This window comes from Leucopleurus acutus (assembly GCF_964270905.1).
Source record: "Leucopleurus acutus genome assembly, chromosome: 16".
Classification (NCBI taxonomy): domain Eukaryota; kingdom Metazoa; phylum Chordata; class Mammalia; order Artiodactyla; family Delphinidae; genus Leucopleurus; species Leucopleurus acutus.
The window spans coordinates 4519707-4546851 of record NC_139158.1 but is presented as its reverse complement, the minus strand read 5'-3'; the positions used below and the strand labels follow the sequence as shown (position 1 = coordinate 4546851).

The 27145-nt window shown below is 50.4% G+C and overlaps 1 protein-coding gene across 3 annotated transcripts in view; it reads right to left on the bottom strand.

Moving 5' to 3' along the window:
• GRID2IP (Grid2 interacting protein) overlaps window positions 1-12168 on the bottom strand; it is a gene marked incomplete at both ends in the record, with an annotated part of 33669 nt that extends 21501 nt beyond the window's left edge. The window contains 2 exons of one of the 3 annotated variants that reach the window (XM_082857364.1): window positions 4011-4165; window positions 11752-12168. In XM_082857364.1, the coding sequence (XP_082713490.1) occupies window positions 4011-4165; window positions 11752-12165 (569 nt within the window). Of the gene's footprint in view, window positions 1-2903; window positions 2918-4010; window positions 4166-11751 lie in introns of those variants that run through there. The other 2 variants (XM_082857360.1, XM_082857363.1) reach the window with 2 other exon arrangements.
• Window positions 12169-27145: the final 14977 nt, after the last annotated feature.

Sequence of the window (27145 nt, the reverse complement as noted above, 5' to 3'; positions counted from 1 at the left end):
GTGTCCTCCCCGTGCCTGACCTCAGCCCTGCCGGGGGGAGAAGTGTCTGAAAATCCTCACGGTGAGCACAGCTCCCTGTCATCCACAGGCCACAGCCGTCCCATCATGATCGAGCCATTTCTGGTTGTTTGGTACCAGCTGTGATGGCCCTGAGGCTGTGAAGACCGTCCACGTTGCCGTGGGCACTGGAGACGCGACCACGGAGCAGATGCTGCTGCTCGAATCCAGACACAGCCAGCAGTGCGCTCGCTGCCTTGGGGCCAGGTTCCCCCCACCCGCCACCCCAGCACAGTGAAGGCACCGAAGGGGCCAGCAGCTGGTGCATCTGGCCAGATGACCCATGGCAGCATAGGGTGGGCCAGGCTGGTCCTGCTGAAATGTCTGCCCCGGCAAGAGGGTACTACCAAAGGCAGGCCACACCAGGGCAGTGTTTCTCAACTGGGGGTGATTTTGCCCCACAGAGGACATTTGGCATTGTCTGGAGACAGTTTTGGTTGTCACAAAACGACAAGTGGGAGGAGGGCGTGCTACTGGCATCTAGTGAGCAGAGGCCAGGGATGCGGCTAAGCGTCCTACAACATGCAGGACAGCCCCCAGCAACAGAGAAACATGGGGCCCTGAATGTCGATAGTGCCATGGTCAAGGAACCTCTTTAGGGAGAAAGAGACCTTCCCTAGGGGAACCAATTTAACGGAGCACATACTAGATGCCTGGCGCTTCCCCTGCACAGTGTCATAGAATTTTCCAAGGAGCTTTGTATGATGGTGTCGCTGACACTTGTCATTAAAGCAGAGGAGGGTGAAGGAGGTGCTCACACCCTATCCCCCAGATTCTCAACTAATCTTTTCTCTGCTTTGCCACTGGCAGAGTCCACTTACATGCTTTCCTACCAAGAACCCCACGGGGAACACGTAGAAATGACCAACCCCATCTTTATGAATGAAGTGTAGAGGTTAGTGAAACTGCTCAAGGTCACACAGCCAGTGAGTGGACTGGGGGTTCGCTAGGTCTGCTGGGATTCAAAACACAGCTTCTTCCACTACCTCAGCTGTTTCCTCTCCCGACCCCTACCCCTGACCCTTTCCTTCTTTGCATTTTTTCCTGAAACACTAGCAGAGTACAAAGCTGACTTTGCTTTCCTCTTGCCTCCTATCCACGTCACGCTTTCCAAACTACCTGGCCTGTCCTAATTAGAAAGTCATTTTATCACTTCATCAGACTGGAATCCCTTTGGGGATAGACCCAAATTAGGCTCTGAGCCACAGGAGTAACTGCTGTCGTAAAGAAAGATAAGACCCTTTACTTACAACATCGCCACTGACCCAAATCTCACCCTCACAGCCATGCTAAGATGATGAGGCCATGCTGAATATTAAGTCGTATTTGATATCCATTAAATTCAATGTTAAAGAGTGACATGTGGCTAGTGGCTACTGCACTGGATGGCCCAACTTCATGGTCTCACTGCTCCTTCTCCTTTCTCCCCAAGTCTTCCAGTTGGGCCACTGGGACCACCCCTCAGAGGCCACACGGTGATTTGGGTGGGTTCCAGCCTCTGTCGAGTGTGCACACACATGAGCACAACACACGCGCACACGTGTATCTTTACCTACCCTTTGCTGCTGCACCTCTCGTTCAAGCCTTGTCTCTCCTCAGTCGAGGGGTCCCAAGGCCAGAGCCCTTCATGGCCCTCTACCAAGGCAGGGTGGGTCACAGCTGGGCACAGTTGGGCACCCAGAGCCCTTCATGGCCCTCTACCAAGGCAGGGTGGGTCACAGCTGGGCACAGCTGGGCACCCAGAGCCCTTCATGGCCCTCTACCAAGGCAGGGTGGGTCACAGCTGGGCACAGCTGGGCACCCAGGGTTGGGTTGTGTGTGGTACCACCCTCGCCTTGGCTCTCCGGGCTCCACCTCTGTGGCTAGATGCCTGGCCCTGATGAACTATCTTCCCACCTCCACAGGGCACAGGCCACACCCCACCGGCCACTGCCTAAGCTCCAGCTCCGGAACTTGCTGCCTGCTCCAGGCAGCCTGCCCTGACTGCCCTGTGCTGAGTCCATTCTCAGCTGCCCCTCAGCTGATGCTCAGCTCTCAGAATCGCAGAAAACTGCCTGTGATTCCTCCCTGCCTTCTCTGAGCTCTCTCGGGAAGGTGCTGCGTGGGATCGTCACTTCATCCCTGGAACCCAGTACATGGGCACCAGAGTACACCAGTACACCAGAGGGGTGGTGGAGGGGGGTGGGGAGGTAGGGGGATGGGTGGCTGAAGCCAGGCTGCCAGGGCACCCCTCTCCCTGCAGAGCCCAGCTGGGCACCGCCCCCCCCCCCTCCAGCAGCCTCCCCAATTTTCCTGTCGCCCTTGACGCTCGGACAAGAGGCTGCTGTTTCATCCTCCCCAGCAGCGCCCCGGGGACGGGGACGCTGCGGGGACTGGGCATCCCAGGTGTCCAGGGTTCCCGGTTCCCAGGCTCTAAATCGGGCATGCCCAAGGGGGTGCCTCTCCACCCCGACTCTTCCTGACCCTCTGCCGGCCGCTCGGGGGACGAGCCGCGGACAGGAAAGGCGGGCGTAGGGGCTGTCCCGGGAGGCAGACCGGCTGACCCGGCAGAGGCGGCAGGGACGGAAGCCTGGGCAGCGCCGGAGGGAGATGAGGGACCGAGGGGGCCTCCAGCTGAGTCTGGCGGCTAAGAGCCTTAAGACACGCATGCCAACTTCCCAGGGACAGCCTGGCCGCCCGGCCCCTGGCCCAGCACTGGTGCGGAGGGGCGGGGTGGGGGGCTGCCCATCCATCACCTCCCCAGGGAGCCCTCAGCGCCAGCGCATCATCTGCTCTGCAAATTTGGCTCTAGAAATAACTTTTTTCCTCTCCGGATTTTCCCGGCAAGGGGCAGGCCCCTAACTCACCCCAGGCAGCTCATGGTGGCCTCTTTTGGTGGCCTTCTGTGCTCTGCTGCAGAGCGGAGACGCTGCGCCCGGGCTTGGGGAGTGGGGGTGGCCAGCCCGGTCCCTGACATTGGCCAGGCCCAGAGGGAGGGGCAGGCTGCGGGGTGAATGGCAGCGAGGGGAGGGGGCGGGCTGAGCCCAGGAAGGGGGAGGGGCGGGGGTGGGGGAGCGTCACAGGCCCTGGAGGCAGGGGGTGGAGAGCCAGCCCCACAGGACCCGTGCAGGGAACACATCATTCAGGCCCACGGGGGCCTGATCAAAGCTGTGCGGTGCCGGGCAGGATGGGGGTGGAGGTGGGGGGCCGGTTTCGGGAGATTCCCAGGCCACTCCAGGTGTGGACCTACCAGGAGATTTTTTTTTTTTTTCCTGAAGGAGGAATTTAGAAGGTCCAAAGCTGAGCAGAAAGTGCACAGCTGACTGGTTCATGTTCTTGTGACTGCTATTCATTTGCTGTGTGACTTTGGGCCAGTCCCTTAACCTCTCTGAGCCTCAGTCTACCTCTGTGGAATGGGGACAATAACAGTGCTGGTGGGATTCAGTGAGAGAGTGTTCGTCTAGGGACCTGGCGAGGTTCTTGGCGTGCAGCTGTCATCATCAAAGGGCAGAGAGAACACACTGTTTATAGGCTGGGGAGGGGGGCGGTGCCCGGGATGGACACAGCACAGCTCCAGGCTTCCTTGCCTTGACACTGCGCCATTACTCCCGCTCAGTGAAGAACTAGGAGTGTCTTGGTGTCGCACTGGAGATTTCTGTGATCTGGGTTTTGGGACAGAGCAGGGCAGACTGTGACTTGAGCTCAGGGGGTGGGTCTTCTCTGCAGCCCGTTCCAGCCCAGCAGTTGGCAGCCCTTTCCTTCTCACTCAAAGTGATGCCCTGGCGGCCAGCAAAGCCAACAGCTGCCCTTCCCAGCAGCCTTCGGGGTCACTGGCCCACCCATATCCTGGAGCTGACGGGGAGCTGGGGTCAAGCTCAGGGGCGGGCCACACAGCAACAGCAGCAGCGGAGCCCGGGGTGGTGGTGGGAGAGTGGACACCCCTGCTTGCCCATCCTGCCCCCCAATTGAGGTACCTGAGGTTCTCCAGGAGGGGCCCACGGGCCTCGAGGGGCAGCACCAGGGTGAGCGCCCACACCAGCTCATCCACCCGCTGCTCAGCCGCGAACTGCTTTAGAGCAGCGAACATCCGCTCCTTGGTCATCGGCTGGTCCCCCAAGATTTCATCCACCTGCGGGGAAGGGTCTGATGAGTGGCCACCAGGGTCCCAGGGCAGAACACCAGGGAATCAGTCACCTCCCTCCCTTTCTCCCCCAGGACAGCTGACATGGCAGCCCCCTCTGGGCCCCCGTGAGAGCTCCTTACCCAGACCATGCCATTTCAGAGCTCACAGTAGCCCAATGAGGTGGGCGGGGCCAGTATCTTTGTTCTATATCTAAGGAAACTGAGGCTGCTAGGGGTGGGGTGACTTACTCAAGGCCATGGAGTCAGGATTCAAACCCAGAGACAGCCCTTCTACTGAATATCGTAAGGTTTAAAGGAATCCATGTAAGGGCTTAAAACACGTGCCAAGCACTCTGTAATTGCTGGTTACTATCATCATAACACTATATTCCCTTCCACCATACTCTTCCGCCGAGAGATCCCACAGAGAACATTCTGGCTCCACAAAAAAGCCCTGGAGTGCACGCGTCACCCCCAATTCTGGTTTCCTCAATGCTCCCTCTGGACTTTTGTTTTCTTCACCTTAGTGTGCAAACCAGCTGAGGCCAGACAGAGCACAGCTACTCAGAGGAGCCTACCGGACATGGGCAGTAAGAGTGTCCAAAGCCTAAAAACGCGCCTGTCATTTTACCCAATGATCGTGCGTCGACGAATGTGTCCTTGACGTGTCCTGACAAGTGCACGACGATATATGAGTGAAGAGGTTCACCTCTGCATTGTTTATGACACTGAGACATTGGAAGCAGTATAAATATCTGACATTACAGGCTAAATAATTGTAGCACATCCATTTGGGGGATATTTCCTTGGCTATGCAGCCAAGATGGGAGGAAATCCCCAACCAGGTGAGAGGCAAGGTCCTGGGCCTGATGTTGCAGCCTCGGGCAATCGGAGGCTCTTGCCCAGGGCTTTTGCTCTTGAAGGAATGATGCAGAGATGTGGGGACACGGAGCTTGTTCAGGGCAGTGGCAGAGCCCTGTAGCGCGCCCTGAGCAGACTCATCCTGAAGGGTGTTTAGGACAGCTGTGCTCCAGATGGCCCATCCCTTCTTGGTCCTAAGCCTAGGTCTCCAGCACTGATTCTATGAACTCTTCCTCCCACAAATTCCTTTTCTGCCTCAGTTAGCGGAGTCAACTTCTGTTGTTTCACAGCCAAGTTCACTCCATGCTCTGCAATATTGGATATCGTTGATTCTAGGGTGAGCACTTTTTAAAAAAAAATTTTAACATCTCTGAAATCAGGTTGTGTCCTACGGCTAGTTGTCATTCCTGTGCATGTATGAATTTGGTCATGGGTTTCATATTGTTACTTCCATTGAGTTATGTACATTGCGAGTACTAAATATGTCCAAATAAGTCTAAAAGCCCTCTTCCACTAACTACAAATTAAGTGACAAGAAGATAAGGAAGCATGTGTCATGGATCAGTTGGCAGGGATTTTTCTTTCTTGGTGGTAAATAAAACAAGGGCATCTTGCAATCGACAGTGTTTAAGGTTTGATGCAATGTGGTACCATTTGGCCAGAGAGAATGATGCTGTAGGTCTTTATTTAAAAGCCATGAAATGGGGAGTGATGGCTAATGGGTGCAGGGCTTCTTTCTGGGGTGATTAAAAAGTTCTAAAATTGTAGTGATGGTTGCACAGCTCTGTGAATATACTAAAAACCATTGAAGTGTACACTTTAAATGAATAAATTGTATGGTATATGAATACATCTCAATAAAGCTGTTATAAAATACATAGAAAATGTTTGTGATAAACAGGTAAGTGAAAAAACAGGTTATCAAATGGAACACACGGTGTTACATTTTTATCATAGATAAGTACACATATGTCTGCACAGGGAATATGCACTAAGGTTTATAGTGATTTTGATTATTTTTATGTCAATGGTTTCCATTTTTTAAACAGCGAGCTTATATGACTTATACAGTCAGGAAAAGGCATACATGTTGTCATTGCTTCTTTTTTTCCCTTTATTTTTTACTGTGGTAAAAATGCACATAACATAAAATTTACCACTGTAACCATTTTCATATGTACAATTCAGTGGCATTAAGTACATTCACAATGTGGTGTAACCATCACCACCTTCTAGTTCCAGGACATTCTCATCACCCCAAATGGAAACGCTGTACCCATTAAGCGGTCACTCCCCATTCCCTACTTCCCCAGCCCCGTGCAGCCACTAATCTATTTTTCTGTTCTGTGGATGCTCATACTGAATATTTCTTATGACTGGAATCATATACTATGTGGGCTTTTGTGCCTGGCACCAATACTTTTTTTTTTTTTTTTTTTGCCTCACCGCATGTGGGATCTTAGTTCCCCGACTAGGGATCGAACCTGCGCCCCCTGCAGTGGAAGCACAGCGTCCTAACCACTGGACTGTCAGGGAATTCCCACTTATACTTTTAAAAATGCAGCAGTTAACCATTGTCTGTCCATACTCCAGGAGATCCCTGCCTTGTTAGTCCAGGGTCTGGGGGTGCCTCTGGGTACTGACATCCTGAGCTAACCCTGAAGCAGGGGTGGGAGGCTGGGCCACTTGGTGAGCCTGGGAGTTTGCCATGCATCTCTCTCAGGACCGTGCAGGTGCAATCTCAGCCAGAAGTGGGCTGTTCAGTACTCCCTTCCATCCACCTCCAAATTTCTCAACAGACCCAGCATCCCTCCCCTCCACCCTCCACTCTCCTGGGCAAGGCCAACCCACAAGGCCACAGACATTCCACTGCACACACACACACACACACCAGAGTCCCCACCCTCTCTTCCTGCCACCTACTTGTCACTCGGCTACCAGCTTGAAAGTCCCCTCCTGAGGGAGCCTTTCCTGACCACTCCGTTCAAGGGGCCCCCATCACTCTCTCATCTCCCTGTCTATTTCCTCCCCGAATTGATCATCATCTGAAATCATCATCTGAAATAACTGTTTCATTGTTTCTTGCTCATTGTTTCTTTCCCCACGGGCATGTCAGCAGCTATGAGAGCAGGCTCCCCTCCAGTCCTGTTCACAGCTGTTTCCCCAGCCCTTGCTCATCGACCGCGGCAAAATGCATGGATTCCAGGGTCTCCACAGCCTCCTTCCTTCAGCTCATACAAATGTTCACATCTTTCCCAGTAAATAAAGTCCTCCCTGATCCCACAACCCCACCATCCTCTTCTTTTTCCTGCTCTTTGCATACGACTGTCCTTACCCGCCGCAGTCAACCCCTTGACTTGCCACAAGTGCTCCCTGACACCGCTCTGGACAAGGAGCCCAAATGGTGACGCCTACATCTTGATCTTCAGCCCAGAGCTTGCTCCTGAACTTCAGAACTGTACATCCAGCTGCTTTCTACGTGGTAGCACAAGGGGATTAAGGAAGGCTTTCCAGAGGTGGTGACACCATAGAGCACGAGCAGGTATTAGCAAGTGGCTTCCAGGGCATCCAGCCAGAGGCCACATCCTGTGCATGCCTGAGTCCCGGCACCTGCACACCGGGTCTCCCTCACCAGGTGTGATGGCCCAAGACATAGACCTGACATCTTACTCCTATCCAGACCCGAGCACAGGGCTTGGTGCATTCAGTGAGCGTTTACAGAACTGAACCAAAGAGCTGGCAAGTGGCCAGCCATTCTCGAGGTGCATTTCCCGCAGCTTCCCCGCCGACCTTTCTTTCCCTCTCGGTGCGTGGGGCAGGCTGCAGTACCAGGCATCCCTCCTCGAGAACCCGCCAGACCGAGGAAGGTTAGTGGCTTTGAAATCAAAGTCAGCTGCAGCCTCGATTCAAAGGAGAACATGGCTAGGGGGAAAGATGTTTTATGTAAGAAAGAGGAAAAAATAGTTCCTCCCTCCTGGGGCCCCTGCCACAGTGCGGTTTTGGTGTCAGCTATTACCGAGATGCTCTCAACCTACATCTAAGCATGATGCGCCATCACGGGACACTAATGGATTTTCTATTAAATATCAGACTCTTCAAGGAGGACAATCTGGGGCAGGAAGAGTGCTGGCGAGAATCTGGGAGCTGATTGTTCAAAACCAATGGCGGATGGTGGGGGGAGGCACTCCACAGACACTGTTGATCTTCCTGAGGCAGTCTTTTTTTGGGATTTGTGGAGCTGCTTGGGGAGCTCTAACCAGAATCTACCACTCTCCATTCCCTCTTGCCAGAAAATGCACCACAGCTGACCTGGGCAGCTGGTCAGATTCCTCCCTCGGTCATGACCCCTGGCCCTGCTTCCTGGCCAAGTCTGCATGTCCACCCTGCCCTTCTGGGGCCTCTGATGGGCCCCCTTCTGACTCTCCAGGGATTGCGTGGAGTCTGGGACAGAACTTTGGTTCTTCAGCAGGTCATCTGGCATTACAGCAGACTTTACTAGTTGCGATGGTCTGAATGTTTGTGTCCCCCCAAAATTTGTACGTTGAAAACCTAATGCCCCAGGCGATGGTATTAGGAGGTGGGGCCTTTGGGATGTGATGAGGTCATGAGGGTGGAGGTCTCATGAATGGAATTAGTGCCCTTATAAAAGAGCCCCAAAGAGCTCCCTCGCCCCTTTCACCATGTGAGGACAAAACCAGAAGTCTGCAATCCAAAGAGGGCCCTCGCTCAACCATGCTGGCACCCTGTTCTCAAACTTCCAGACTCCAGAGCTGTGAGAGATAGATTCCTGTTTACGAGTCACCCAATCTGTGGTAGTTTTTTACAACAGCTGGAATGGATTCAGGTGCTAGCGCTCACCAATATCTCTAGGTCTCCCCTCCTTCCTGGACACACAGAGGACTACACTTCCCAGCATCCTTTGGAAGCAGCAGTGTGACTGGTTCTAGCCAATGAGCATTGACAGGAGGTGCAGTGGGTGGATCCCTCCCTTAAGAGTTGAGGCCCAATCTTCTTTTCTTTTTTAATGAATATTTTCTTAATTTTTTTTAGTAGTTACCATTAAATTATTAACACATGTATTTAACTAAACAACAACAACAACAAAATGACCCGAAGTCTGACATTAATCTCTGGTCCCTTCCTAGATAAGAAAAGAAATTTACGACACTTTACTATGGAACACAGCTCGCCTCCACTTATCACCCTATCATATTCCTTGTTAGTATTGCTTAGAATTTTAATTCTGTGAGGCACAATCTTCTATGCTCTCTTCCTCTTCTATGGGAATCTTTGAGCTTCATGTTGAGATGGAGGAGTCTGGAATGCTGGGACCTCATGTAGAGGTCAGCCCTCTGGACACTTAGAGGACTAAAAGTGGGGGTAAAAATAAACTGTGGTGGGTGCAAAGGCATCCATATCTTTGATGTTTGTTGTTACGGGCGAGCTTATTATGGAGATAGGAAAAAGTCACATCTTTTGAGGAGCTGGACTCTGGTGACCTAGGAAGGCCAGAGCTGAGTCCTGTGTGTATGTGTGAGTGACTGCCTGGGCATGGCTAGAGGCTGGCCTGCTTGGGAGAATGGGGCTGAAAGGCTCAGCTGAAGTCCTGCCCAGACAAGGGGTTATGCCGGGGCACATGGTAGAGGTGAGGCTCCTGAGGGGGGTCAGCGTAGAAGGAGGACTGGGCCAAGCTTAGGTGCCGGAAGAGGCCAGGTGGGTGGGGATCTGATACCTGGGCAGTGAGCTGGGAGCCATTTGGGCAATGGCCAAACTCCAGCATGGCTTCCTGGCCCCTTCGCCCCCAAACCCCATGGCCAAACCCTGCCAAGGGCAGGACTGAGCAAATCCACTTCCATGGAGGACAAGGAATGCTATCTGAACTCAAGTGTCCCAAGTACCAAGCAGGTACTAAGTTTCCAGGACATTGGGCTTGGCATCCACATGGGGCCTGAACCCTAGGCAGGGCGAGGGGAGTGTCTAGGCTCCAGACTCTTTCCCGGCTCACTTGTTGTTCAGTTGGAGTTTCAGTCAAATGAGGGCCTTTGGACCACATCTGAAGGCCCTGGAGCATAGGTATATGAGGGCGGATGGCCTGAGGTAGTTGCTGCGCTGAGACCTTCCCGGTAGACATGATCGTACTGGGCAGCCTCTTCCTCATATATGTGTCACATCCTAGGTTTCTTGGGATTCTGGCCTGAGGCCAACACCATCCTCAGTCTTTCCTTCCCAGCCCCGGGTCCCCACCTCTCCTGGTAGCTACCCCTCACTTCCTGAAGGTGACTCAGGCCTTGGGCTCCTCTTTCGCCATTTCAGGCTCCTAACTCTCAGTCCTCAGGGTAGTCCTAACTTTCCACCTGAGAACACTCAGAGCCTGCTTGTGCCAAAGTCTGGCAGGCGATGCCTTTGGAGGTTTGGGGGACCCAAACCTGGGCCTCCTGTGGCCAACCTGCCATCCAGACTGCTGTGCAGGGCCAGATCCCGGTTTTGTGGGGGCTCGAAATAGGTGTGGTTCTTTTATTTATTTATTTATGTTTGGCTGCGTTGGGTCTTCGTTGCTGCGTACGGGCTTTTCTCTAGTTGCGGTGAGTGGGCTTTTCTCTAGTTGCGGTGAGTGGGGGCTACTCTTCGTTGCGGTGCGCAGGCTTCTCCTGTGGTGGCTTCTCTTGTTGCAGAGCACGGGCTCTAGGCACACGGGCTTCAGTAGTTGTGGCACAGGGGCTTAGTTGCTCCGCAGCATGTGGGATCTTCCCGGACCAGGGTTGGAACCCGTGTCTCCTGCATTGGCAGGCGGGTTCTTAACCACTGTGCCACCAGGGAAGCCCAGGTGTGGCTCTTTTGAAAATAACACTATGTACTATGGTCTGAGTGTTTGTGTCCCCCTCCCCAATTTATATATTGAAATTTTAACCCCCAAAGATGGGGCCTTTGGGAGATGTTTCGGTAATGAGGGTAGAGCCCTCATTAAGGGATTAATGTTCTTATGAAAGAGACCCAACAGAGATCCCTAGCCCCTTCCACTCTGTGAGGACACAGCAAGAAGGCCACTGTCTGTGACCCAGGAGGTGGGTCGTCACCAGACACTGATCTGCTGGCGCTGTGATCTTGCACTTCCCAGCCTCCAGAACTGTGAGAAATAAATTCCTGTTGTTTGTAAGCCGCTCACACTCTTGACAGTTCATTAGAGCAGCCGCCGTCGACTAAGGCAGTATGTTACTAATACGGGCGATAGAAAGAATGATCCACTACCACACACAACAGGGATGAAAGTCACAGATACAACATGACCATAAGAAGCCCAGCACCAAAGAGTACATGTTATATAATTCCATTTACATGACGTTCACAAACAGGCAAAAGTCATCTGTAACGATGGAAGACAGAAGAGTAGCTACCTCTGGTTGGGGCAGATAGACAGGGAAAGGATCACGTGAGAACCTTCTCATGAAGGAGAGGGTGAAGGAATCATTCTATGGTCTGCATTCTATTACTGTCTTTATGCTATTAATCTACAGGTTGATCAGGGTGGTAGTTATAAGGGTGTGCGCCTAGGTAAGATTTACTGAGCTGTGCATCCGTATTACCTCAATAAATAAAGAAAAGCCACCCCCACAAATCAAGCCCCTGAGTGCCCCGCCCACAGTGCCCGCCCCCCAGAACAATAGCCCCTAGAGCCCCACCCCCAGACCACCCCGCCTCCTAGGGCCCCGCCCCGTCCTGCCATGGGCGTCCTACCTTGCGGCTGAACTCCTGGGCTTTGCGCCTGCGCTCTCGGTGCACGGCGTCAGGGCGTTTGCGGCCGGCCAGGCGTAGCAGCTCGCGGCCCAGAGAGAGGCCGCGGCCGGAGCGAGGGACCCGCGAGGCTGTGGTCAGGGGTGCACAGCCGGATCCCGCGCTGGGGCCGCCGTCGGGGCCGGGGAGCACGCCCAGGCTGGGCGGCACGCGCGGGCAGCGCCGGGCCAGGCGCACGAGGCGCTCGCGGCTCAGGCCGCCCACGGCCAGCCCCTCCACCTCCAGGATCTGGTCCCCAGGCCGCAGACCCCCGGTGTGTGCGCTGCTCCCTTCGGCCACCTCCAGGACGAAGCAGGGACCCGAGCCGCCCAGCCGGAAGCCGAAGTCCTCAGGCCAGCCCTGGTTGGTGGCTGGCATGGCAGTGGTGTCCGAGCAGCTGGAGAGGGAGAGAGACTGCACACTGGGCTGCGTGCCGCTCAGAGACTCAAAGCCTGTGCTAGTCCGAGTCTCTACTTCTTCCTCTCTGCCTCCGTGTGGAGGATGAGTTCTTAGGATATTGTCTGAACTCTTGGATCCAGTTGTGCCCGATTCACCAACTTCCATGGGACAATGGGACTTCCCAGTGGTATGCGCTCACAAATTCCTACTGACCTTGGGGGTTATTTGCCCTTTGAATTGCCCTCCTTGAGGAAGCATGATTTGGGGGCTCTGGGCTCCTGGCCTTACGACAGGCTCGGGGTAGGGGAGGTGACTCTGTCCTCCAAAAGCAGATGATTGTGTGGGCTGGAGACGCAAACACATCATGGGGAGGTGAGGGTGACACGTCATAGGTGAGGCTTAGTTTTCTGGGTGAGAGTCCATAGTTCTGAGATCTTCTTGATGCTGGCTTAGAAGAACCTCTGAGGGCTGGATTTTGAAGGCCCTGGTCTCGGTACCCCTCGGCCCTCCGAAGGTGTTTGGAGAGCCCTCCACCCACACTATGGGTGGCATCCTCCCACTGGCTCCCTCTCCCAGGAGCTGGCCTCTCCCAGGACACCTGGGGAACACTTCTTAGAACCGTCGTGGGGCAGGGAGGAGGTCCAGGCTTCCAGGAGCATCATGGACTCTGGGAGGAAATGTCCCTGAGTGACATTCAGTGAGAACCTGTGTCCCCTGCCACCAGAGTGCACCGTGTGAGAACTCCTCACACTTGGTGGGGTGGAAGCTGCCACTCCCCGAGGCCGGCAGGCTCACTCCCGAGCCCACCCCAGGGGACCTGGTCCTCTTCCGCCAGGCAGTGGTGCTACCACGGGGCCTCAGGGACACTTACGCTGTCACACGGTGGGGTATCACTGGACTCCTGGGTCCACTGGGCCCAGGCGGGGTGGGGGCATCCCCGTGTCTTGGAGGGGCCTGAGCTCAGTTCTTGTACCATGAGAGAAGCAGTCAGCTCCTCCACGATCAAAGAGGGGCTGGCTGGAAACTGTGCGCACCTATTCTGACCAGCGACCTCTGGCAGGGCTGCCTATCAGAGGCCAGAGCAGGCAACTCCTAACACATCTACACCCAACCTGGGGAGCCTGCACAACCGAAGAGGCTGCCAGCAAGCGAACCCTGCTGGGCATTTGAGCTGTGTCCAGCCCTCCAGTGCGTCCGCAGCCCTGCAGGTTGACCAAAGCCCTCTCTCACCCATGCAGAGCTCCCCGTCTGGGTCACTCTCCTCCCTCATCTTCCCCTGGAAACAGGACTCCAGGCTCCCAACAGGGCTTACGAGAGGCAGGCATCCCAGGGCTGCCCATCCCAGAATATTGGGTCCCTCACCTCCCTCCAGGTTTGCTCACCTTCCTCCCTGGTGACGGCAGTGGCTGCAGTGACAGAGCACAGCGCTCGCGGGACACCTGGGGACACTTGCTTGTTGCCGGCCCTCCGCTGCTCAGGGCCTTAGCATCGGTTACTGATGCGTCCGAGGTGACAGCTGGAGTTTCTAAGGCAAAGTGATCCTCTGAGTAACCCGAGAAGGCCCCGGTTACCAGGTGGACCAGCAGGATGGTTGGACAGCTTGGCCAGGGCCCAGAGTGGCCGGCCCCTGCTGTAGGGTCCTGGGGGATGCGCAGTGGTCCTCAGGCAGGAGTGAAGGCTGACTGGAGCTGGGCCTGGGGCCAGGTCCACCCCTGAGGTCACAGAGCTTGGCAGGTGGGTCAAGAGGATTCAACTGGGCTGTTTGGGGGTGGGGGTGACGGCACAGGGGACTGATGAAACTCTCTGGGGCATGGAGATCCAGTCCCCACAGAGGACACCACCTCCGGAGCCCCACAGGCCAGGTTTATTGGCAGGAGAAGGGGAGACCCAGTCCAGAAAAAGATGTTTGGATGGGAGAAAAGATGCTGACCTAAGTAATTTTGGAAACGAGCAGGGTCTGTAAAACGAAAGGCAAAAGGAACTGTGCATAACACTGTGCCCTAGTTGGGAAAGTTGTTCCCTGCAGGGGTGCAGGTTGACAATTCTGAAATCACACTGTACGTGCACACTGGCACTGAACAGTTAAGTCAGTGGATCGTGGGAGCCAGGATTCTCCCTGTTGGAGTGGGAGATTACAGATGAGCAAAGGGGAAAAGCTGGAATGACCCGCGAGGCACTGGATTAGTCAGGAACAGCAGTATGAACTCATGCTTAGCCTACTATTGCAGCAGATAGATATACAGAGAAATCTTTACAGATATGCGCATATGCATAGGTTAGTACCTGCACATCAGTTTGCTTGCTCTGTCAGCTGAGAAGGCTTAGAAGCAAGGACATCCCAGCAGCAATGAGCACATCCAGTGCCAGATCTTGATTTCTAATATCATTGCCCAGTAAAAGGAGCCCGGGCTCCCTGGAGAAATGACCGATTCGAGGGCTGGGGCAGGAAATATAGGTGAGCCTGGAGCATCTTCTAGTGCTGGAGAGTAAGGAAGTGCTAAACACACACACACACACACACACACACACACACACACGATGGGGTTTGTCAAAGGGACACAGGAGCTGAAGGAAAGGGTTCCCTGTGGCCAAAACTGGAACGATTTGAGCAAAAAAGTAAATAACATAGTGTTGGGTTACAACCCAAAGTATGAATATCTGCAAGTTTACACTGATATAAACAATTGATTAAATAAATAAGGAAAAGAGACATATCTCCTGTGCAGAAGAATTCCAGATAATTTAGACGGCTATTTCTCCTTATGGAGGTGGAACGGAACTCCCCACCCTTAAGTGTGGGCTTAGCGTAGTGACTTCTTTGCAAAGAGGACAGATACGAGGGTGGGGAGAGAGTATTTTGCAGTGGAGAAACCCGACGAACATGACCTCAGTCAGGTGATCAAGGTCACCACCAGCAGGGAAAAATCAGGTTGGTAGCACGGACCCTTTATCTGCTGTGATGGGAATGGCACTTTGCCTCTGTGGACTTCTCTGCAAAACCCGTAATCAGTCTGACTACGAGAAAAACTTCAGGCAAACCCAAACTGGGAGACATTCTGAAAATACGTAGCTCTTCAAAATGGTCAAGGTCATCAAAAACGAGAAAAGTATGGGAAACTGTCACAGACTGGAGGAGGCTAAGGAGACCTGATGACTAGATGCAATATGGGATCCTGGGACGGAGAAAGCACGTTAGGTGAAAAGTTAAGGAAATCTGAATTAGCTAATAATAATGGGTCAGTATCAGTTCATGAGGGGTGACAAATCGACCATAGTAACGTAAGATGACAGCAATAGGGGACATTGGGTACGGGGTAAGATGGAACTCTGTACTGTCTTCCCAACTTTCTGCAAACCTAAAACTGTTCTAAAATTAAAAGTTTATTTTTAAATCCCTTTCTCAGGATGTGGGGAATGGGGATCAGACAGATTAGAAGGTACTCAATAGGCCACCATGATTGAATTGGATGCTTTCCAGAGTTTGCTTTGACCATAGGCGCTCCAAGTTACTCTGTGTGTGTGTGTGTGTGTGTGTGTGTGTGTGTGTGTGTGTGTGTGTGTGTGAGAGAGAGAGAGAGAGAGAGAGGGAGAGAGAGAGAGAGAAGTGTATATATGTGTGCTCTAGGCTCATGTACATTATAAACTCTGCTAGGAAGCTTACAGTATATGCTCATTGGAAAAAAAATAATAACTGTGAGTGAACAAGAGTGTCCCCAGAGCCTGGTGGAAGAGTGACTGATGCTGTAATTGAGTACGTCTTCAAGCACAACTCGGAGTGCCTGTTAGGCTGCAGAACTGTTGTGCTGCATGGTGACTGGACGCAAACCAGGGCAGTCGCATGGCTGATTCACTTGGGCTGCTCTTTTGTCCTCCCGACTAACAAAGTCTATATGGTACAAAATTAAGTTACCTAACAGCACTGATGGGAACGTAAAATGGTACAACCATTATGGAATACTGTTTCTTAAAAAGCTAAACATACTAAACACTTTTCAAATGACCCACCCATCCCACTCCTGGGTATGGATTTATCCAAGGGAAATGGAAGCATATGCCCACGCAAAGACTTGGACATGAATCCATCAACAGATGAATGGATAAGGAAGATGTGGTACATACATGCAATGGAATACTACTTGGCCATAAAAAAGAATGAAATAATGCCATTTGCAGCAACATGGATGGACCTAGAGATTATCATACTAAGGGAAGGAAGTCAGACAGAGAAAGACAAATACCATATGATATCACTTCTATGTGATCTAAGTATATCAAAATATGAATCTAAAATATGACACAAATGAACTTGTCTAAGAGACAGAAACAGACAGACATAGAAAGCAAGTTGGTAGTTGTCAAGGGGGAGGGGGTGGGGGGATGGAGTGGGAGTTTGGGATAAGCAGATGCAAACTATTATATATAGAATGAATAAACAACAAGGTCCTACTGTATAGCACAGGGAACTGTATTCAATATCCTGTGATAAACCATAATGCAAAAGAATATGAAAAAGAGTGTGTGTATGTATGTGTGTGTATATATATATATATATATATATATATATATGTTTATATATATATTCTGCTATACAGCAAACTGAATCACTTTGCTCTACAGCAGAAATTAACACAACATTGTAAATCAACTCTACTTCAATAAAATAAATTTTTAAAAAAAGACTTGTACATGAATGTTTATAGCAGCACTATTCACACAGCCAAAAACTGGAAACAATCTTAATACCTATGTACTGGCGAATAGAGACACAGATTGTGGTCTATCTCTACAATGGAATGCTACTCAGTAATAAAAATAAATGACTATTGATACAATCAACAACAAGGATGAACCTCAAAAGCTCCATGGTGAAAGAAGCTGGTAATGAAAGGCTCTATGATTCCATTTATATTAAAATCTATAACATACAAGCTGACCTATAACATTGGAAAGCAGATGAGTGATTTCTGGGGCCGAGGTAGAGGCAAGGATGAACTGCAAAGGGGTGTGAGAAAACTTCTGGAGAAGATGGAAATGTTCTGTATTTTGATTGTGGTGGTAATTTGGCAGGGATGTGCCTGTCAAAACTCACTGAACTGTATGCTTTAAATGTATGCAATTTCTTATATATAAATTATACCTCGATAAAGGTGACGTTTAGAAACTTGAATTACTTGAGGGGTACACTCCCAAACCCTGTAACTTATGTAGGCTGGGAAAGTAACACACACTGAGCCAGACCCCATCATGCGCCAGCAGTTGTCATATATTTGTTACCTCATGTGATGGTCACGACTCTCCCAAAGAAGTCAGAATTGTTAGCCCCAGTTCAGAGAGGAGAAAACAGAGCTTCAGAGAGTTAAGTGACTTGTCCAGGGCCACACAAGCTCATGAGTGGCTGAGATGGTGTTTGACCATCTCTGCCCTCCTCCACCTGAGCCCTCAGGGAGACTCATGGTCCTGTAGAACTGACCGCAGATGAATGCACATCTCTGCCCCCCAAGCCTAGATACTTTATCCATGCTCCTCCGGGTTCCACCTTCTTTTGCCCAGCATGTCCCAGTAGGCTCACAATGTGTCCTGGGCATTTCCCACCCCGATCTCAGAAGGTCCAGCCAAGCTGTGGGCATGCCAGCAGGTGCGGGGTGGGGGAGGCCAGACCCAGGTTTCCAGGGTTTCGTGGGAGTCAGGGAGGGGGATGTCTGTAGGTGTGGAAGAAGGAACCTCTGGAGACCCTTGGCGGGTGCTGCTGAAAAGAGCAGGCACCCTCGACTCCTCTCTTTATTTTACATCCCAAATTCAAACATCATCGAATCCTCCGGACTCTATCTTGGACTTTAAAATGATAACCAGAACCTACCTGCTTCTCTCCACTTCCCCTGCTGCCATCCTGGTCCAAGCCGCCATCATCCCTCTCCTGGACTGGTTCCTCAGCCTCCTCACTGGGCTTCCCTTGCCCCCGGCACTCTATGGTCAATGTAACAGCCAGAATGATCTGTTGAATTGAAGTTAGATCGTGTCACTCTTCTGCTCAAAACCCAGCCCAGCACTAATTCCTCACAATGGCCTGTAGGACTCCACCCAGTCAGGGCCCTCGCAAATCCCTGGCTTTCCCGCTGCTACACTACGCTTTGCTTTCTCCCTCTGTGCAAGGGCCAGGCATGTTCCCACCTCAGGGCCTTTGCACTAGCTCTTCCCTCTGCCTAGATTGTTTTCCTTCATATGTCTGCACGTGCCCCTCCCCCTTAGAATCTGTTCCGGTGTCTCCTGTTCTGTGAGTGGTTCCCTAGCACTCCTTCTGTCCGCTGCTTTCTGTTTTCCCTCCCCCATAGCACTCTCACCAATTGACCTGCCGTGTGGCCTATTGATTTAACTTTTTTATTGTCTGTTTCTCCCCATTAACGTGCAAGACCCAGGAGAGCAGGGATTTCCATCACTTCTGTTCATTGCTGTACCTGTAGTACCTAAAACAGTGCTCGGCTGCGTAGCAGGTGCTCAATAAATATTTGTAAAATGAATGAATACATGAATAAAACCTTGGGCTTCCCTGGTGGCACAGGGGGTAAGAATCTGCCTGCCAGTGCCGGGGACATGGGTTCGAGCCCTGGTCCGGGAGGATCCCACATACCGCGGAGCAACTAATCCCCTGCGCCACAACTACTGAGCCTGCGCTCTAGAGCCCGCGAGCCACAACTACTGAGCCCGCGTGCCACAAGTATTGAACCCTGCGCGCCTAGAGCCTGTGCTCCGCAACAAGAGAAGCCACCGCAATGAGAAGCCCGCGCACCACAACGAAGAGTAGCCCCCGCCTGCGGCAACTAGAGAAAGCCCGTGCGCAGCAATGAAGACCCAATGCAGCCAAAAATAAATAAATAAAGCCACGCTGTATGCCTCAAACAGAAGGAAGTGCATTCTCTCCCCAAGGCTGCCGTTAGTAATCTTTTTTTTTTAAAAAATAAATTTATCTTATTTATTTATTTTTTGCTCTGTTGGGTCTTCATTGCTGCGCGTTGTCTTTCTCTGGTTGCGGCGAGCGGGGGCTACTTTTCGTTGCGGCGCATGGGCTTCTCTATGCGGTGGCTTCTCCTGTTGTGGAGCACGGCCTCTAGGCACACGGGCTTCAGTAGCTGTGGCACACGGGCTTAGTTGCTCTGGGGAATTGTTGGATCTTCCCGGACCAGGGATCAAACCCATGTCCTCTAGCTTTGGCAAGCGGATTCTCAACCACTGCGCCACCAGGGAAGCCCCTGCCCTTAGTAACCTTAAGAGAATCTCCAGGATGGGCCCCAGTATCGCACATGGTAAGTATTGTGATCATTATTATATCCAGTATTATTAGGTTCTTCTGACAATTCAGCTGTGTTCCCCAAAGTCACAAACCACTTAAAATAGAAACTTTATATTTTAGAGTAGTTTTAGATTCACAGACAAATTTCAAAAATAGTACAGTGCCCGTATACCCCATATTCAATGTCCCCTATCGCTGACATCTTACATTAGTTACATGCTACATTTGTCAAAACCGATGAACTAAAATTGATCCACTATTATCGGCTAATTCAGATTTCCTTAGTTTTCACCTAAGGTGCTTTATCCGTCCCAGGATCCCATCCAAGATGCCGCATTTAGTTGTCATGTCTCTTTGGGTCCCTCCAATCTGTGGCAGTTTCCTTGGTTTTGATGACCTTGACAGGTTTTTGTTTGTTTGTTTTTGGAAATAGCTCATAAGAGATTCATTAAATATGTTCTTTAGTACTTTTATTTTTTAACCTTGACAGTTTTGAAGAGGATTGGTCAGCTGTTCCACAGAATGTTCCTCTCTTGGGTATGCCTGATATTTTCTCATAGTTAGACTGGTTGTGGGTTTTGGGGAGGAAGACCAGAGAAGCAAACTGCGATTCTCATCACGTCGTATCAAGGGAACATGCTATCAACTTGATTTACATGCTGTTAACCTTGATCACCTGACTGAGGTCCCGTTTGTCAGGTTTCTCCCCTGTACAGCTCTCCCTCCCCCACCCCTGCGTCCTGCCTTCTTTGGAAGTCACTTAAATTTGGGGAGTTATGCTCTACATAAATTATTTGGGATCCTTCTGCATAGGAGACATGTCTCTTCTCCTCTATTGATTCATTCAATCATTTGTAACTGTATAGACTCATGGATATTTTATTTTATACTTTGTTTCATAATCCAGTCCTACGTTATTTATTTTGTTGCTCAAATCATGTGTGTTTTACACTGTCTTATTTTCTGCTGCTACAACGCAGGCCAGGCTCATCCCACCCCTAGAATCAGCCATTTCTCCGAGGAGCTCTGGTTTCTTTTCTCAAAGAATGGTGTTAGAAGCTAAGATCTGGCACTGGATGTGCTCATTCCTACTGGGGTGTCCTTGCTTCTGCACCTTTAGTCATATAGTCTCCACTCAGTTCCCAAGTTAAGTCAGCATCTTTTCCCCTCATTCCCTTCACTGAGTTTATTCCATACATTTGTAATACAGTTTGATTTGGGGGGGTCGCATTCTGTATTTCATCTTGGGATGCCCTAACTTCCCAAATGATTTTTTAAATTTGCATACATTAAGGTTCACTCTTTGTGCTATAACGTTCCACGGATTTTGACACATGATTAATGTCATGTGTCCACCATTACTATAGCCTATAGGAGCTTCACTGCCCTAAAATACCCCCTGTGCTTGATCAATCCTGCTCCCTCAGTCCACTGGCAACCACTGATCTCTTTACTGTCTCTTTAGTTCTGCCTTTTTCAGATTGTCATATAGATGGAATCAAACAGTCTTTTTAGACTGGCTTTTTTCATTTAGTAATATGCATTTAAGATTCATCCATGTTTTTGTGTCTTTACTTTTGTACATCATTTCATTGTTTGGGTGGGTCACCATCCATTCACCTATGAAGGGCATCTTGGTTGCCTCCAGTTTTGGGCTATTATTAGCAAATCTACTATAAACATTCACATACAGGCTTTTGTGCAGACATAAATCAGTTGGGTAAATATCTAGGAGTTGTACATAAATACAAACGATTGCTGTATCATATGGTAAGACAGACTTTAGCTTTGTCAAACTGTCTCCAAAGTGACTGTATCATGTTGCATTCCACCATCAGTGAATGAGAGTTCCTGTTGTTTCACATCCTTATAGGCAATGGGTATTGTAAAGGTTATTTTGGGTTTTAACCCTAGTAAGTATATAGTGGTATCTCATTGATATTTTAATTTGCTTCTTCCTAATGTCAAATGATGTTGAACATCTTTTCATGTGCTTATCTGCCATCTATGTATCTTCTGTGGTGAGGTGTCTGTTCAGATATTTTGTCTGTTTAAAATTTTTGTTGAGTTTTAAGAGTTTTTTGGTGTGTGTTTTGGATACAAGTCCTTCACCTGTTATGTGATTTACAAATATTTTCTCCAGCGGGTAATTTGTATTTTAATTCTCTTAACAGTGTTATTCACAGAGCCAAATTTTAAATTTGAATAAAGTCCAGTTTATTAAATTTGCAGGGGGGAGATTATGCTTTTGGTGCTGTATCTAGAAACCCATCACCAAACCCAAGGTTGTACAGATTTTCTCCTAAGTTTTTTCTTCCAGCAAACTTTGGAAACATCCAGCCCAGCCCTGGTGCCTTGTTAAGAGTATATTGTAGTTGATCTGACTTCCCCCATTAGAAGATGCTTTTTTCTCCTTAAATAATCCACAGGAATATGACTGCGAACACCACAAAATGGATCTTGTTTGTTATGGCTGAATTGTGTCCACTCAAGTTCATACGTCGAATTCCTAACCCCTGTACCTCCAAATGCCACTGCATTTGGAGATAACTCTTTAAAGAAGTGATTAAATTAAAATTTGGCTGTTAGGGTGGCCCCTAACCCAATCTGACTGGTGTCCCTATGAGAAGTGGACACAGAGAACACAAAGAGACAACGAGGGATTCATGTGCACAGAGGAAAGACCATGTGAGGACACAGCACCAAGGACAGAGGCTTCAGGAGAAACCAACCCTACCAACACCTTGATCTCAGATCTTGAAATCTGTGTGAAAATTAATCCCTATTGTTTGAGCCACCCAGTCTGTGGTATTTTTAAGGCAGCCCTAGCAAACTTGTGCATTGCTGTAGTGAAGTTTCATCAGAATATGGTTAAAAGGCTCTTCACTCAGGATGTGTTAAGAGCTAGGTAAGTGGCCTTGGCCAAGGAGAGCAAATGTGGGCAGACAGGGATTGAGTGGGAAGACCCAGACATCAGTTTAAAATTGGCTCGTGTCTTCCTCTCTCCATGCCAAGTCTACCCTGACACATCCAGCCACTCAGGACTGAGGACTGGGCACTGATATCTTGCAGTCACGTCATGTACTCCTACCCAAAGCCTCTGAGTATATCTGCACTGTATCCTTAGGACCTTGGGTAACAAAGGCAGGGGAATAGGCAACAGCCTACTGAGGGGATGGAGGGGTTGGTCCAGATGATTGTCCATCCCTGTGACATGAGAGCTGAAGTTGACCAGAGTCATAATGGAATTTTGATGACTGGCCTCAACTTGGCTAGTGTATTAGTCAGGGTGATGCATGCTGGCTGTGGTACCAAACGACCTGCAGTCTCAGTGGCTTAACATAATAAGGTTTTATTTATTGCCTACATCACAGTCTGGCATGGGTTGGGTGGCTTTCCTGGGTCGGGGGTGGGGGCTACCTCCAGGAAAAGACACAGGGTTCTAGATCCTTCTATCTTGTGATGTCAACATCGTAAACATGTGGTCACTTCTGTAGAAGCCATTATAGAAGGGGAAGAGATTGCCAGAGGGTTGTGCGGGAATGTTTTAAGGGCATGGTCTAGAAGTGACCTACATTTCTTCTGCCTGCTTTTCAATGCCCAGAACAAACTTCAAAGGAGCCTGGGAGATGTCACCTTCCCTTGTGCCCAGGAAGAGGAAGCCCGGTGGTAAGCACCTGGCATTGTCCCTACCACAGATAAAGACACTCATCTTCCCACCCAGCCTGCAAATGTTGGGATGCTGAGGAAGATGGTGGGTGGGGACTCAGCCTCCAGAGTTAGGGATGCTGGTTGCCACAATCGTTTCAATCCAACAAGATAGTAGGAGAGTTGGCTTAGCGGTAAACAGGGTAAAAGTTGGGGGCTTACTTGACCACGGATCTGGTGTGAATTAAGGATGGGAGTTGTTGGGGGTGCTCTTTGGAGAGGAGTGTGGTGTGATGAGCAGCATTTGGGACTGTAAATCCCACCACCATGCCACAGGAAGCGTTAGCAAAACAACAGTGAAGAACAAAGTAGCTGTCACGTCCGGGTCCAGGCAGGATTGACTCTCTGCTCAGCCCCTGGCACAAGCCTTGGCCTGAGCTGCATGTAGAGCTGGTCTGTGAGCCAAGTGCCGGTAGGAGCCTCTCCCGGCACCCCTGCTTCCACGACGGAAGTGAGATCCACCCACTGGTGCACCTTGTCTTTCTTATGCTCATTTCCCCTTTGTCTTGTTTCCCCTCTCCTCACTTGAAAGTTATTTTATCTTGTTTTGTACGTCTATGTAAACCATCTCCAGTCCTGCCAGGAATAAGACAGCACCTGTCCTTAAATAAATGTGGTGGAGAACAGTTTGAGATTTGGAGAAGTCGCCCTGCCTATCCCTTATACCTGTTGCTCTTCCCCCAGTCGTCAAGGTAGCTTTAGATGGGAACTTGGGGTGTGTGTGTGATGGGGAGATTTAGCCTTAAAAGAGCACCTTTTGGTCTTTCACCCTCTTTAGTGGACTTTAGTGTGTCTGGTGAAACATCAAGTTCTGAAATACAAACTGTTTTCTTTTTTTGGTGTCAAGTTGGGGATTTTGGAAGGGGAAAAAAATTATTGCAAAAACCTATGGTTTACACCATAAACCATAGAGTGAGACTGCTTTCACTGGGACTAAGCCTCTTTCACACCCAAAAAAAGTAAGAATTGGAGCAGTGGGCAAGGAGGGAGGCTCAGGAGAAGGCTTGGAGGAGCAGACTCACCGCCCCACTAGAACCCAGGTCATGGGAGCCAAGCTCGGTCCAGTTATGGGGAAACGAAGGAGGTTGCGTTTGGCACAGCTGACTTTGGGGGCAGTTTGAGCTCTTCTCAGCTGCACACACTCCCTCGGCGCCCCGCTCCACTCCTGGGAGCGCCATCAGAGTGGGACGGTCAGGGTGATGCACAACCTCACTGTGTTGTGTGTGTGACAAACAAAAAACTCTGTGTATCCCAGGAGCCTCTCCCTCCGGTCCCCTGGCTTCGGGCTAATGTTCAGGACTGCTTCCCCACACGGCAGGATCCGGATCGACCTTCTCCAGGCTGCAGTTTGTAAGCTGTTAATCCTGCGGATTCTGGAGCTCCTAGCCCGCAACGTGCCATCTGTAGCAAGAGGAGTTGCTGTGGTAGCTCAGGGGACCGGAGGGGCCGCCAGAGCCTGTGCCAGGATAGGGGGCACCTCGCTTCCCCAGGGACATTTCTTCATGTCTGTGGGATGCTCATTCCAGGGCCTCCCATTTGCCTCCCCTGTTGGAGCCCCCCTGGAGAGATTAGAGAACACTTCCTCCTTTGGCTTCCATGGCGGCCCTCTTGGTGGACCACCCTAACTGGGCTGTCTTTGCCAGCCCCTCTTTTCCTGCCACCCCGTGATGCTGGAGAGCCTCTGCCTCTTCTCTCTTTATGCCTCTTGCTCTTCCTAAGGAATTGCATCCGTTCTGGGTGACCTTGCAGAACTGTGAGATTGCAGCTTTGTGGCTAGAATTTCCTTCCTCTTCCTTTGAATACACATTTTCTCGAACTTACACCAGGGGACGGCTTGCCAGGAAGGAATTTTATTAATATATTTGCCTTTGAGTCTGGGAGACGAAAGGCGTCCACCATGAGCTCCTGCTACGCCCCACTCATCCCACGTTTTCACTGTGGCAACTTATTTCATCCTGGGCTCACTCTTAACTGGGGGAACATTTTTTACTTATTGTGCCCATCATCCCAGATACAACTTATTAGATACCCACTTACTGAGTGCCTACCCAGCATCCATGCCCTTTCTAGTATTACCCAGGTCTCTGTCTGGAATCTTCCTCACCCCTGAGCAGCTCACGGTGATTTGCAAGAAATTGATCTCCCCTGCAGCTTCAGCAGGGGGCCTTGTTTAACTCACCAAAAGGCACAGTCCATTTTCCCAGCCCTTCAAGGTGCAGGAGTGAGCCTCTGCTTCAAGCCAGCCAGGGTGAATCTCAGCACTCCTACTTGGAATACCAGGGTAAACATCTGGAAGTGAATGGGGAAGCACGAAGCCCCAGCTGTGGCTGGCAGCTATCCCACCACCAGAAGGAAAGCTGGTCTGAGGATGAAGCTGATACTTGGATGACAGAGTGAGGGACAAAAAGAACCTCTGTCCTTGATGATGTCACTGAGCTGCTGATTCAAACCATTCCTGAAGCCTGCACCATCTCTCAGGTATTCCAGTGACAGAGGCCAAGGAATCTCCTTTGTTGTTTATTCCCATCTGAGTTGGGCTTACTGTTACTTGCAACATAAAGAACCCTGATACCCCAAACCTCTTCAGAGGTCAGAAGTACTTCCCACTTTGTTCTCCTGTATTGATCACGTTTGTTAACATCTGTAGCAGCGGCCAGTGTTGATTGAATGTGCTTTACGTGCATTATCTCATTTAAGCCTCCCAACAACGCTTTGAGGTAGAGTCTCTTATCCTTACTTGACTGATGAGGAAACAGACTCACAGTGGTTAAGTAAAAACCATACAGCTAGACGAGGTGGATCTTGGACTGGAGCCCAGGAAGCCTGATTCCTGAGCTCATCTTCTTTTTTTTTTTTTTAAATAAATTTATGTATTTATTTTTGGCTATGCTGGGTCTTCGTTTCTGTGCGAGGACTTTCTCCAGTTGCGGCGAGTAGGGGCCACTCTTCATCGCGGTGCACGGGCCTCTCACTGTCACGGCCTCTCCCGTTGCGGAGCACAGGCTCCAGACACGCAGGCTCAGTAGTTGTGGCTTACAGGATTAGTTGCTCCGCGGCATGTGGGATCTTCCCAGACTAGGGCTCGAACCCATGTCCCCTGCATTAGCAGGCGGATTCTTAACCACTGCGCCACCAGGGAAGCCCCTGCACTCATCTGCTTAACCCCTACATGACTTCCCACCGAATATTTTCATTCTGAATTTCCTCCTGGGATGACACTCATGTCTGCCCTTCACAGGGCCCAGTGTCAGTCCTGATTTGCTTGGTGTCGAGAGCATTAACAAGGAAGTCATGACTCTGGGACCCTGACCAAGAAGTGCTCCTCATTTCTTCCCCACTGCTCTGAGACAGTATTCACAACATCATCCCTTGTCTTTCTCCAGCCTCTTTCTGTGTAACATACAAACCAAACAAGTGAAGAACAAACTGTATACTTTATGTGTAGGGAGGGGCCATCCTCCATCAGTCAGCCTGGAATCTCTTGCTTGTCTGCCTTTTCTTTGGGCTGTCAGGTGGCTTCTCTTTTCTGAAAATGTCTCAGGGTCAGCCAGAGACAGCTCAGCCCCAGCTCAATGTCCAGGGCTGCACTCTCCTTTTGCTCAACACTGCTAACCAGGGGATGACCAGATTCCAACTGCAAAACTAATTCTTGGTCTCAACTGGGGTAGAAAACGAGAATTTCTGTTGAGAGGCATTAAGATAGGTAGCTAGAGATAGGCTCTCCAGATTTAGGAAATAAAAATACGAGACTCCCAGTTAATTTGAATTTCAGATAAACAAAGGATAATTTTTTAGTATAGCTATTCTTATTCCCTCTTTTGAGAGATACCACAGTTGACAGTGGACTGCAGTATTGTTGCCTGGAATGACAGAGCATTTGGGGTGAGGAGAGCTGAACAGGGCACAGGCTTAAGACAAGACCAGAAGTGATCGGGAAATAGAGATTCTGCTCTGACAATTCCTTTG